Source organism: Trifolium pratense, linkage group LG5 (assembly GCF_020283565.1).
Source record: "Trifolium pratense cultivar HEN17-A07 linkage group LG5, ARS_RC_1.1, whole genome shotgun sequence".
Taxonomy (NCBI): Eukaryota; Viridiplantae; Streptophyta; class Magnoliopsida; order Fabales; family Fabaceae; genus Trifolium; species Trifolium pratense.
Window position 1 is genome coordinate 12597465 of NC_060063.1, and position 14252 is coordinate 12611716.

The following is a 14252-nucleotide window of genomic DNA, read 5'->3' on the forward strand; positions in this document are numbered from 1 at the left end:
ATCCAAACATATTTGGGTTTATGCGGTTTGAGATTTTTTGATCGGTTTGAGATTTTAATTTGTATTGATTTGAATTTGAACACCCCGAATTTTAACCTCGACGGAGGCATGCGTTGTTTTTCGTAATAATTGATTTAAAAAATAGGAGCGCTGAACCCATATGAGTTGGTGCATTGTATTGGCTTGGGACCTGAGAGTGTGCTCCTCTTGAGATCTGAGGTTCGATTATCTCTAGTGCCAATTTGAATGAGTTAATTTAGCTTCTTAAAAAAAAAAACAAATAGGAGCGCCGCCATCCACCCAGACTAGAGATCTAAGCTTAACCATCTCGGGTGGCGTATAGGATCTTGGACATGAATAATATTGTAATCCAAATCGATAGGATCTAGCTAATTAATAGTGGATTGGATGCAAAATCATTAGTCAAAATATAATGAGGGATGCAAAATTCAACAGAATTTTATTAATTGGGTTGGATCTATTACAAGGGATTAAGGACTAAGGTGTAGTCCTCCTCTTTTATATATTTTTGTTTTATTTTTTAAATAAACTTTTGAGATATAGGTATAAAATGGGGGTGATTAAAGGTTCAACAATAATGCAAATTTAATACTCTTTCACAGGCTAATAAAATGAATTTAAAAAAAAAAATCTAAGAAATTTTTCGCAAGTAAAGGATTAGTTGTCTTACTCTTCCAGTCTACTTGTTTGAATGACAGAATGACGTTTGATTCCTCTTTTTGTTTTGTTAGAGCCTTCTTGTTGAGCATCAGCTATGTTTCTTGACAAGTCCATCTCTAGTTCAAAAAACTTGACTTTTTTTTTTTATCTCTTTTGACCTAAAAAAATCAAAGGATGGGAAAATGACCTAAAAAAAATAGTGAGTAGTACTTGTAAAGAATTTGCTGCCTCAAAATATAGAAAAAAGTATATTCATTTGATAATATCAAGTATAATTAATTTTACTCAATTTAACGTTGAAATTCCTAAAATATCATTTAAATATTATATTTAAAATAATTAAAAAAGTCTTTTGACGGTTTCTTTTGATGGAAAAAAAGTCTTATTATAAAAAATATGATTAAAAAGTCAAATGTATTTAGGTCAATATTTGATCAAATATATTTGAGATTTTAATTAACTTATATTTAAGACAACAATGGGTATAGTCCCCGCGAGCATAGTTCGATGAGTAGGAACATTGCATATAAATGTCAAGGTCGGGGTTTGAACCCTAGTACTCTCGGTTATTCACTTTAAAAAGTATAAGTTTTATTAATCAGGGTTAATTAGTGTTTATCATCCGGTAATGTTAGGTAATTTTGGTATACACCTTAATATTTTTTCAATTACCCAACATGTAATGTCAAGATTCTTCCTTTTTAGTCCGTCATTGAATATGTTGGCTTAAAAATCCGTCCTTTTACACTTGTAATATTAGCGAATTTTGGTTTACCCCCTCACTAAACATGTCATGTCATCATTTATGAGAAATTTGAAGGCAACATATTCCATGAGGGGATAAAAGGAAGAAATTCTTGACATTACATGGGGTAATAAAAAAAATGTTACAAGGGGTAACTAAAATTTGTGAACATTACAAGGGGTAAACACTATTTTACCCTATTAATTGATATCTCTATTCTGGATTGGCTAGAGCTCAATACATTCAAGGCCCAAATATTCAACTCATAATAGTAAAAGAATAGTCATTTCATGGTATTATTCATTATGATAGTCACGTAGTGGAATTGTCACTCTTCATTCATATTCATGCATGATGTTTCCTTTAAATGCACCTATGCATCAGCACTCAAGGTACACACAGTTCACTCAATTCATACACATTCCCCTTAAGCAAATATTGACTTCAGCGTTAATATTTATGCAGGTATTTGTCCCCTCTGTGCTTGAAGCTCTTAACCATAACAAACAACACCTTAGTCTCACCAAATGAGTTGTTTTGTTCTGCCTATTCAAAGCAGTGGCGTCGTCTATGGACTTGTAACTTTCCTATAAGTCTTCTTGAATCCACCAAGCTACCATTTTTTCTTCAACACCAACAGCTCCAATGCAGGATCACGAACAACCTGTAGCAAAACTCCAGCCACAAAACAAACCTTTGCCCAACAGTCACTCAACGCCAACTCAATTCCTATTAATTTCATTCAAACACCCTTTAGGAATGGAAGAGAGAGAAAACCAACTGATAGCAAAAAATAACAAGTGTCCATCTCTAAGATCATCCACATATTTTGTTTGTTTACCATTCATGCGGGCTTTTTGGACCGTGCTTGCGTTTTCGGTCCATTAAGCCAACTCATTAGAACACTACATCAAAACAAATTCTTCTAATTGCAACCTAAAATCCTATGTGTCACTGCTTAGAGATTGACCATCGAAAGAGGCGCAGTGTTATTCGTCGATCCGACGTTGAAACTTATTGCTCACTGTTATATATGAGTCATTTTTTTATCAAATTTTTTTGACAGAGGTAAAACATAAAGAGACGGAGAGAGAGAAAACCAACTCATAGCAAGAAATAACATGTGTCCATCTCTAAGATCATCCAGATATTTTTTTTGTTTTCCATTCATGTGGGCTTTTTGGACCGTGCTTGCATTTTCGGTCCATTAAGCCAACCCATTATAACACTACATCAAAACAAATGCTTCTAATTGCAACCCAAATAAAACACAAAAAAAGGACTTTTAATATATTAAGTATCGGGGGGTTCAAGTATCATGCGAATGGGAGCATTTAGCAATGGATCTTCTTAACACTTGGTTGGGTCTTAAGACCCACAACCCGTTTTTCTTGGCCCGCTCGGTTTAGATGTAATTGAGAGCAATGAAGAGACAAAGAAAAAAATCCTATCCATTCATCTTTTCCTTTACCATGAGTTCCACTCGATTTTCTCAACTCCCCGTCAATGTTGTCGCTCAATAAGGATATTCGCTCAAGTCATCAAATCGTATCCGTTCATTATCGGGAATGGCTTCTTCATCTGCGGTCAGGTACTGTCATTTTCAATTGTTGTTTTCTTTTGTACTTTTCGACGACATGAGGGACCATTTCATATTACTTTGAAGTCTGAATCTATTTGTGGATAATATAGTATACTGTAGATTCATCTGTAACATGTACTTTAGGGAAATAAATTAATACTTTTTGTCAGTTATACACATAAATAGTTGATTAGGTTAAAGTTTGCTTTCTTAGTGTTTCAAAAATTGACAAAAGTTATACCATTAGGTGAAAATAATTAATTGCTCTATATGCGAAACCTATAGAGATTCTGAAAGCCTGACTCTGGAAGCAAGTTTCTTCAGATGTGGATTTAATCGGTGTTTAAAAAGAAATATCTGAAGTGGAAGCCCAATATAGCAGGAGGGGTGGGAGCCATCGTAGCAGTGCCCTCATTTAATCGGTGTTTAAAAAGTAATATCTGAAGGGAGGCGTAAATATCAAAAGTTGAATGCTATAGTTGTCCTAGATTTTAACATTTGTCTAAAAATGTTGTAGTTCATCTATTCAAATAAGAGGCTAATGTTTTTGACGAAGACGAAAATTCAATTGTGTTAGAAAAAACTACGTTGAATTTAAAGATCAACAAATCTCTAATTTTGTTTTGGTGATAACAAAGTATATAAGAGGATCATTTACTTCCTATTGTGTGTTAAGATGTGTAGAGCATATTAGTAGTGGTCTAACGACTCAAGGCACCATATCTCTACCGAGAACCTTGAAACATTGGGTATGTTGCTCACATTTATTATATAGCACATTCATAGTTGATGTTAATAGTCAAATATTGAATTAGATATGACATAGACATGTATTTATAATTGTGTACAATTCTAACCTTATAATCTGGTTTTATAAGATTGGCTTAAGTCCATGTCAAATTATAACGGTGAATGTGAGACTGGCCACTCACAGAGTCACACTTAAGCTGAACAAATTATACATCTAGCTAGATATTTATACTATTTTGAAACACAAAATCAATATATTAAAAATGTGCAAAATTAATATATAATACCGCAAATAATAAATACCTATAATTTTTTTCCTGGTAAACTAAAGACATCCTCCACGCACAACTGCAATTAACCTCTTCTAGATATAACTGAAATATTATTCGGAATATTAATAAATAGTACCAAATAAAGTAAAATTACAAATAATGTTTTAAGTTTAGCATGACAACCAATTGTCTAATACATAAACTAAACATATAGTTATTCAATCTTAGTAAAATATCCAGTCCAACATAAATTTAAATAAAACTGCAAATAGCAACATAAACTCCAAGCGACCGCTTCTACATCCAGATGTAGTGATACCTACGCATGTCTATCTGAAAAATATATAGAATGAAATAAGACCTTCACTGTTAATTGTTTATGAATAAAAGGTGTAACACTCAAATTATATCAATTATCTTGATAACTTTTATAATTTAAGGTCACTTTGAGGTGAGCTTTTCACAAAGACAAACAACAGTGGTGGAGCTAGTATAAAAAATTGGGAGGACCGCTATGAATATAAATCGAATACGCAAAAATAAAATAGTAAAAAAATTATATTGAGAATGTGTCCAATATGAATATCTCAAAACTAGTCACAAGATAGACTATTACCATTTTTCATAAATATTATGAAATATAAGTTATGTTAAGTCATGGGTAAACTTCATACTCCAACAAAAATTTAAACTTCATTTTTTTTTTATACACAGGGTACATTGTCAATTATACAAGTTGTTCCATAGAGATAGTCATATTAACTCACCTCTTCTTTGAGACGAGCATTTTCAAGACAAAGTTGTTCCATGTTTTCATGATTCTTACAAAATGGACGACCACATGTTATGCAAAGAGTATTCTCCAATTGTTCCTTCAACTGGATGTTCTCATTGCGGAGTCTTTCATTTTCAGCACGAAGTTCATTGTAAGTTGCTTTCTCATTTTGAGACTAGAGGTCATAATAAATAAATAAATTATTAGTGTGTCTATATACCACTTGGTAAATCATGTAAAATACTTTTGTCATTAAAATGAAAAACATCTTACTAATAAAAATGAAAATATATGTACCTTTTTCATGGTCCTTTTGTTTTGAAACCAAAACTGCACTTGGGTTGGGGTAAGTCCGACCTCTTTTGCTATCTCACCTCTTTGGATCGCAGTCGGATGATCGATTGTCCTAAATATTCTTTATTTTGAAAGAAGAAAAAAAAAAGATCCCAAGTATGTGAGAAAATATAGAAAGAACTATTGAATAACACACAAGAAAAAATTGAAACATATAATTTATGAACCACAAATCTATTAATAATAATAATAATAATAATAATAATAATATTGTCCATATATTTTAATTTTTCAAAATAATAACAATACATTATGATTTTTTTATTTAATAATAATTTTTTATTAAATTAAATTATAATCAAATTATTTTTAAATTTTATTATTTAACATACACACACACACTTGGTCATTTTATTTAAATTTTTTAAATAATATAATAATATATTATAAATATATTTTTATTATTTAATAATAATTTTATTATACTAATTATAATAATATGTTTTTTTTTTTATTTCATGTTCGCGATTCGGGGTCGATCGGTTTTGAGGTAAAAACTCATTTGATTCAAAGATAAAGTTACACGCGCTTATTACAAAGTTAGTTTGGTTTATTTTGGATAAGTTTTTGGATATCCAAATTAAAAATTGTAGTCTTTTTATTAAATATTAATATTATAAAAATACAATAAAATATGTTAAAAAAAAATATTACCGAATGTTAGGTTAAAAATATGGGTGTTCAAATCCGATCCGATTCAACGATTTTCACAAAATAACATATCTAAACACATCCAAACATATTTGGGTTTATGCGGTTTGAGATTTTTTGATCGGTTTGAGATTTTAATTTGTCTTGATTTGAATTTGAACACCCCGAATTTTAACCTCGACGGAGGCATGCGTTGTTTTTCGTAATAATTGATTTAAAAAATAGGAGCGCTGAACCCATATGAGTTGGTGCATTGTATTGGCTTGGGACCTGAGAGTGTGCTCCTCTTGAGATCTGAGGTTCGATTATCTCTAGTGCCAATTTGAATGAGTTAATTTAGCTTCTTAAAAAAAAAAACAAATAGGAGCGCCGCCATCCACCCAGACTAGAGATCTAAGCTTAACCATCTCGGGTGGCGTATAGGATCTTGGACATGAATAATATTGTAATCCAAATCGATAGGATCTAGCTAATTAATAGTGGATTGGATGCAAAATCATTAGTCAAAATATAATGAGGGATGCAAAATTCAACAGAATTTTATTAATTGGGTTGGATCTATTACAAGGGATTAAGGACTAAGGTGTAGTCCTCCTCTTTTATATATTTTTGTTTTATTTTTTAATAAACTTTTGAGATATAGGTATAAAATGGGGGTGATTAAAGGTTCAACAATAATGCAAATTTAATACTCTTTCACAGGCTAATAAAATGAATTTAAAAAAAAAAATCTAAGAAATTTTTCGCAAGTAAAGGATTAGTTGTCTTACTCTTCCAGTCTACTTGTTTGAATGACAGAATGACGTTTGATTCCTCTTTTTGTTTTGTTAGAGCCTTCTTGTTGAGCATCAGCTATGTTTCTTGACAAGTCCATCTCTAGTTCAAAAAACTTGACTTTTTTTTTTATCTCTTTTGACCTAAAAAAATCAAAGGATGGGAAAATGACCTAAAAAAAATAGTGAGTAGTACTTGTAAAGAATTTGCTGCCTCAAAATATAGAAAAAAGTATATTCATTTGATAATATCAAGTATAATTAATTTTACTCAATTTAACGTTGAAATTCCTAAAATATCATTTAAATATTATATTTAAAATAATTAAAAAAGTCTTTTGACGGTTTCTTTTGATGGAAAAAAAGTCTTATTATAAAAAATATGATTAAAAAGTCAAATGTATTTAGGTCAATATTTGATCAAATATATTTGAGATTTTAATTAACTTATATTTAAGACAACAATGGGTATAGTCCCCGCGAGCATAGTTCGATGAGTAGGAACATTGCATATAAATGTCAAGGTCGGGGTTTGAACCCTAGTACTCTCGGTTATTCACTTTAAAAAGTATAAGTTTTATTAATCAGGGTTAATTAGTGTTTATCATCCGGTAATGTTAGGTAATTTTGGTATACACCTTAATATTTTTTCAATTACCCAACATGTAATGTCAAGATTCTTCCTTTTTAGTCCGTCATTGAATATGTTGGCTTAAAAATCCGTCCTTTTACACTTGTAATATTAGCGAATTTTGGTTTACCCCCTCACTAAACATGTCATGTCATCATTTATGAGAAATTTGAAGGCAACATATTCCATGAGGGGATAAAAGGAAGAAATTCTTGACATTACATGGGGTAATAAAAAAAATGTTACAAGGGGTAACTAAAATTTGTGAACATTACAAGGGGTAAACACTATTTTACCCTATTAATTGATATCTCTATTCTGGATTGGCTAGAGCTCAATACATTCAAGGCCCAAATATTCAACTCATAATAGTAAAAGAATAGTCATTTCATGGTATTATTCATTATGATAGTCACGTAGTGGAATTGTCACTCTTCATTCATATTCATGCATGATGTTTCCTTTAAATGCACCTATGCATCAGCACTCAAGGTACACACAGTTCACTCAATTCATACACATTCCCCTTAAGCAAATATTGACTTCAGCGTTAATATTTATGCAGGTATTTGTCCCCTCTGTGCTTGAAGCTCTTAACCATAACAAACAACACCTTAGTCTCACCAAATGAGTTGTTTTGTTCTGCCTATTCAAAGCAGTGGCGTCGTCTATGGACTTGTAACTTTCCTATAAGTCTTCTTGAATCCACCAAGCTACCATTTTTTCTTCAACACCAACAGCTCCAATGCAGGATCACGAACAACCTGTAGCAAAACTCCAGCCACAAAACAAACCTTTGCCCAACAGTCACTCAACGCCAACTCAATTCCTATTAATTTCATTCAAACACCCTTTAGGAATGGAAGAGAGAGAAAACCAACTGATAGCAAAAAATAACAAGTGTCCATCTCTAAGATCATCCACATATTTTGTTTGTTTACCATTCATGCGGGCTTTTTGGACCGTGCTTGCGTTTTCGGTCCATTAAGCCAACTCATTAGAACACTACATCAAAACAAATTCTTCTAATTGCAACCTAAAATCCTATGTGTCACTGCTTAGAGATTGACCATCGAAAGAGGCGCAGTGTTATTCGTCGATCCGACGTTGAAACTTATTGCTCACTGTTATATATGAGTCATTTTTTTATCAAATTTTTTTGACAGAGGTAAAACATAAAGAGACGGAGAGAGAGAAAACCAACTCATAGCAAGAAATAACATGTGTCCATCTCTAAGATCATCCAGATATTTTTTTTGTTTTCCATTCATGTGGGCTTTTTGGACCGTGCTTGCATTTTCGGTCCATTAAGCCAACCCATTATAACACTACATCAAAACAAATGCTTCTAATTGCAACCCAAATAAAACACAAAAAAAGGACTTTTAATATATTAAGTATCGGGGGGTTCAAGTATCATGCGAATGGGAGCATTTAGCAATGGATCTTCTTAACACTTGGTTGGGTCTTAAGACCCACAACCCGTTTTTCTTGGCCCGCTCGGTTTAGATGTAATTGAGAGCAATGAAGAGACAAAGAAAAAAATCCTATCCATTCATCTTTTCCTTTACCATGAGTTCCACTCGATTTTCTCAACTCCCCGTCAATGTTGTCGCTCAATAAGGATATTCGCTCAAGTCATCAAATCGTATCCGTTCATTATCGGGAATGGCTTCTTCATCTGCGGTCAGGTACTGTCATTTTCAATTGTTGTTTTCTTTTGTACTTTTCGACGACATGAGGGACCATTTCATATTACTTTGAAGTCTGAATCTATTTGTGGATAATATAGTATACTGTAGATTCATCTGTAACATGTACTTTAGGGAAATAAATTAATACTTTTTGTCAGTTATACACATAAATAGTTGATTAGGTTAAAGTTTGCTTTCTTAGTGTTTCAAAAATTGACAAAAGTTATACCATTAGGTGAAAATAATTAATTGCTCTATATGCGAAACCTATAGAGATTCTGAAAGCCTGACTCTGGAAGCAAGTTTCTTCAGATGTGGATTTAATCGGTGTTTAAAAAGAAATATCTGAAGTGGAAGCCCAATATAGCAGGAGGGGTGGGAGCCATCGTAGCAGTGCCCTCATTTAATCGGTGTTTAAAAAGTAATATCTGAAGGGAGGCGTAAATATCAAAAGTTGAATGCTATAGTTGTCCTAGATTTTAACATTTGTCTAAAAATGTTGTAGTTCATCTATTCAAATAAGAGGCTAATGTTTTTGACGAAGACGAAAATTCAATTGTGTTAGAAAAAACTACGTTGAATTTAAAGATCAACAAATCTCTAATTTTGTTTTGGTGATAACAAAGTATATAAGAGGATCATTTACTTCCTATTGTGTGTTAAGATGTGTAGAGCATATTAGTAGTGGTCTAACGACTCAAGGCACCATATCTCTACCGAGAACCTTGAAACATTGGGTATGTTGCTCACATTTATTATATAGCACATTCATAGTTGATGTTAATAGTCAAATATTGAATTAGATATGACATAGACATGTATTTATAATTGTGTACAATTCTAACCTTATAATCTGGTTTTATAAGATTGGCTTAAGTCCATGTCAAATTATAACGGTGAATGTGAGACTGGCCACTCACAGAGTCACACTTAAGCTGAACAAATTATACATCTAGCTAGATATTTATACTATTTTGAAACACAAAATCAATATATTAAAAATGTGCAAAATTAATATATAATACCGCAAATAATAAATACCTATAATTTTTTTCCTGGTAAACTAAAGACATCCTCCACGCACAACTGCAATTAACCTCTTCTAGATATAACTGAAATATTATTCGGAATATTAATAAATAGTACCAAATAAAGTAAAATTACAAATAATGTTTTAAGTTTAGCATGACAACCAATTGTCTAATACATAAACTAAACATATAGTTATTCAATCTTAGTAAAATATCCAGTCCAACATAAATTTAAATAAAACTGCAAATAGCAACATAAACTCCAAGCGACCGCTTCTACATCCAGATGTAGTGATACCTACGCATGTCTATCTGAAAAATATATAGAATGAAATAAGACCTTCACTGTTAATTGTTTATGAATAAAAGGTGTAACACTCAAATTATATCAATTATCTTGATAACTTTTATAATTTAAGGTCACTTTGAGGTGAGCTTTTCACAAAGACAAACAACAGTGGTGGAGCTAGTATAAAAAATTGGGAGGACCGCTATGAATATAAATCGAATACGCAAAAATAAAATAGTAAAAAAATTATATTGAGAATGTGTCCAATATGAATATCTCAAAACTAGTCACAAGATAGACTATTACCATTTTTCATAAATATTATGAAATATAAGTTATGTTAAGTCATGGGTAAACTTCATACTCCAACAAAAATTTAAACTTCATTTTTTTTTTATACACAGGGTACATTGTCAATTATACAAGTTGTTCCATAGAGATAGTCATATTAACTCACCTCTTCTTTGAGACGAGCATTTTCAAGACAAAGTTGTTCCATGTTTTCATGATTCTTACAAAATGGACGACCACATGTTATGCAAAGAGTATTCTCCAATTGTTCCTTCAACTGGATGTTCTCATTGCGGAGTCTTTCATTTTCAGCACGAAGTTCATTGTAAGTTGCTTTCTCATTTTGAGACTAGAGGTCATAATAAATAAATAAATTATTAGTGTGTCTATATACCACTTGGTAAATCATGTAAAATACTTTTGTCATTAAAATGAAAAACATCTTACTAATAAAAATGAAAATATATGTACCTTTTTCATGGTCCTTTTGTTTTGAAACCAAAACTGCACTTGGGTTGGGGTAAGTCCGACCTCTTTTGCTATCTCACCTCTTTGGATCGCAGTCGGATGATCGATTGTCCTAAATATTCTTTATTTTGAAAGAAGAAAAAAAAAAGATCCCAAGTATGTGAGAAAATATAGAAAGAACTATTGAATAACACACAAGAAAAAATTGAAACATATAATTTATGAACCACAAATCTAATAATAATAATAATAATAATAATAATATTGTCCATATATTTTAATTTTTCAAAATAATAACAATACATTATGATTTTTTTATTTAATAATAATTTTTTATTAAATTAAATTATAATCAAATTATTTTTAAATTTTATTATTTAACATACACACACACACTTGGTCATTTTATTTAAATTTTTTAAATAATATAATAATATATTATAAATATATTTTTATTATTTAATAATAATTTTATTATACTAATTATAATAATATGTGTTTTTTTTTTATTTCATGTTCGCGATTCGGTTTCGATCGGTTTTGAGGTAAAAACTCATTTGATTCAAAGATAAAGTTACACGCGCTTATTACAAAGTTAGTTTGGTTTATTTTGGATAAGTTTTTGGATATCCAAATTAAAAATTGTAGTCTTTTTATTAAATATTAATATTATAAAAATACAATAAAATATGTTAAAAAAAAATATTACCGAATGTTAGGTTAAAAATATGGGTGTTCAAATCCGATCCGATTCAACGATTTTCACAAAATAACATATCTAAACACATCCAAACATATTTGGGTTTATGCGGTTTGAGATTTTTTGATCGGTTTGAGATTTTAATTTGTATTGATTTGAATTTGAACACCCCGAATTTTAACCTCGACGGAGGCATGCGTTGTTTTTCGTAATAATTGATTTAAAAAATAGGAGCGCTGAACCCATATGAGTTGGTGCATTGTATTGGCTTGGGACCTGAGAGTGTGCTCCTCTTGAGATCTGAGGTTCGATTATCTCTAGTGCCAATTTGAATGAGTTAATTTAGCTTCTTAAAAAAAAAAACAAATAGGAGCGCCGCCATCCACCCAGACTAGAGATCTAAGCTTAACCATCTCGGGTGGCGTATAGGATCTTGGACATGAATAATATTGTAATCCAAATCGATAGGATCTAGCTAATTAATAGTGGATTGGATGCAAAATCATTAGTCAAAATATAATGAGGGATGCAAAATTCAACAGAATTTTATTAATTGGGTTGGATCTATTACAAGGGATTAAGGACTAAGGTGTAGTCCTCCTCTTTTATATATTTTTGTTTTATTTTTTAAATAAACTTTTGAGATATAGGTATAAAATGGGGGTGATTAAAGGTTCAACAATAATGCAAATTTAATACTCTTTCACAGGCTAATAAAATGAATTTAAAAAAAAAAATCTAAGAAATTTTTCGCAAGTAAAGGATTAGTTGTCTTACTCTTCCAGTCTACTTGTTTGAATGACAGAATGACGTTTGATTCCTCTTTTTGTTTTGTTAGAGCCTTCTTGTTGAGCATCAGCTATGTTTCTTGACAAGTCCATCTCTAGTTCAAAAAACTTGACTTTTTTTTTTTATCTCTTTTGACCTAAAAAAATCAAAGGATGGGAAAATGACCTAAAAAAAATAGTGAGTAGTACTTGTAAAGAATTTGCTGCCTCAAAATATAGAAAAAAGTATATTCATTTGATAATATCAAGTATAATTAATTTTACTCAATTTAACGTTGAAATTCCTAAAATATCATTTAAATATTATATTTAAAATAATTAAAAAAGTCTTTTGACGGTTTCTTTTGATGGAAAAAAAGTCTTATTATAAAAAATATGATTAAAAAGTCAAATGTATTTAGGTCAATATTTGATCAAATATATTTGAGATTTTAATTAACTTATATTTAAGACAACAATGGGTATAGTCCCCGCGAGCATAGTTCGATGAGTAGGAACATTGCATATAAATGTCAAGGTCGGGGTTTGAACCCTAGTACTCTCGGTTATTCACTTTAAAAAGTATAAGTTTTATTAATCAGGGTTAATTAGTGTTTATCATCCGGTAATGTTAGGTAATTTTGGTATACACCTTAATATTTTTTCAATTACCCAACATGTAATGTCAAGATTCTTCCTTTTTAGTCCGTCATTGAATATGTTGGCTTAAAAATCCGTCCTTTTACACTTGTAATATTAGCGAATTTTGGTTTACCCCCTCACTAAACATGTCATGTCATCATTTATGAGAAATTTGAAGGCAACATATTCCATGAGGGGATAAAAGGAAGAAATTCTTGACATTACATGGGGTAATAAAAAAAATGTTACAAGGGGTAACTAAAATTTGTGAACATTACAAGGGGTAAACACTATTTTACCCTATTAATTGATATCTCTATTCTGGATTGGCTAGAGCTCAATACATTCAAGGCCCAAATATTCAACTCATAATAGTAAAAGAATAGTCATTTCATGGTATTATTCATTATGATAGTCACGTAGTGGAATTGTCACTCTTCATTCATATTCATGCATGATGTTTCCTTTAAATGCACCTATGCATCAGCACTCAAGGTACACACAGTTCACTCAATTCATACACATTCCCCTTAAGCAAATATTGACTTCAGCGTTAATATTTATGCAGGTATTTGTCCCCTCTGTGCTTGAAGCTCTTAACCATAACAAACAACACCTTAGTCTCACCAAATGAGTTGTTTTGTTCTGCCTATTCAAAGCAGTGGCGTCGTCTATGGACTTGTAACTTTCCTATAAGTCTTCTTGAATCCACCAAGCTACCATTTTTTCTTCAACACCAACAGCTCCAATGCAGGATCACGAACAACCTGTAGCAAAACTCCAGCCACAAAACAAACCTTTGCCCAACAGTCACTCAACGCCAACTCAATTCCTATTAATTTCATTCAAACACCCTTTAGGAATGGAAGAGAGAGAAAACCAACTGATAGCAAAAAATAACAAGTGTCCATCTCTAAGATCATCCACATATTTTGTTTGTTTACCATTCATGCGGGCTTTTTGGACCGTGCTTGCGTTTTCGGTCCATTAAGCCAACTCATTAGAACACTACATCAAAACAAATTCTTCTAATTGCAACCTAAAATCCTATGTGTCACTGCTTAGAGATTGACCATCGAAAGAGGCGCAGTGTTATTCGTCGATCCGACGTTGAAACTTATTGCTCACTGTTATATATGAGTCATTTTTTTATCAA

At 31.4% G+C, this 14252-nt stretch overlaps 1 protein-coding gene across 1 annotated transcript in view; it reads right to left on the reverse strand.

Annotated features, from left to right (window-relative positions):
• Positions 1-2039: 2039 nt before the first annotated feature.
• LOC123886057 (putative golgin subfamily A member 6-like protein 3) overlaps positions 2040-14252 on the reverse strand; it is a 34572-nt gene continuing 22359 nt past the window's right edge. Inside the window, exons 5-7 of the mRNA XM_045935396.1 lie at positions 10686-10868; positions 4798-4980; positions 2040-2090 (exon numbers count right to left, since the gene is read on the reverse strand). Coding sequence (XP_045791352.1) covers positions 2040-2090; positions 4798-4980; positions 10686-10868 — 417 coding nt within the window. The remainder of the gene's footprint in view (positions 2091-4797; positions 4981-10685; positions 10869-14252) is intronic.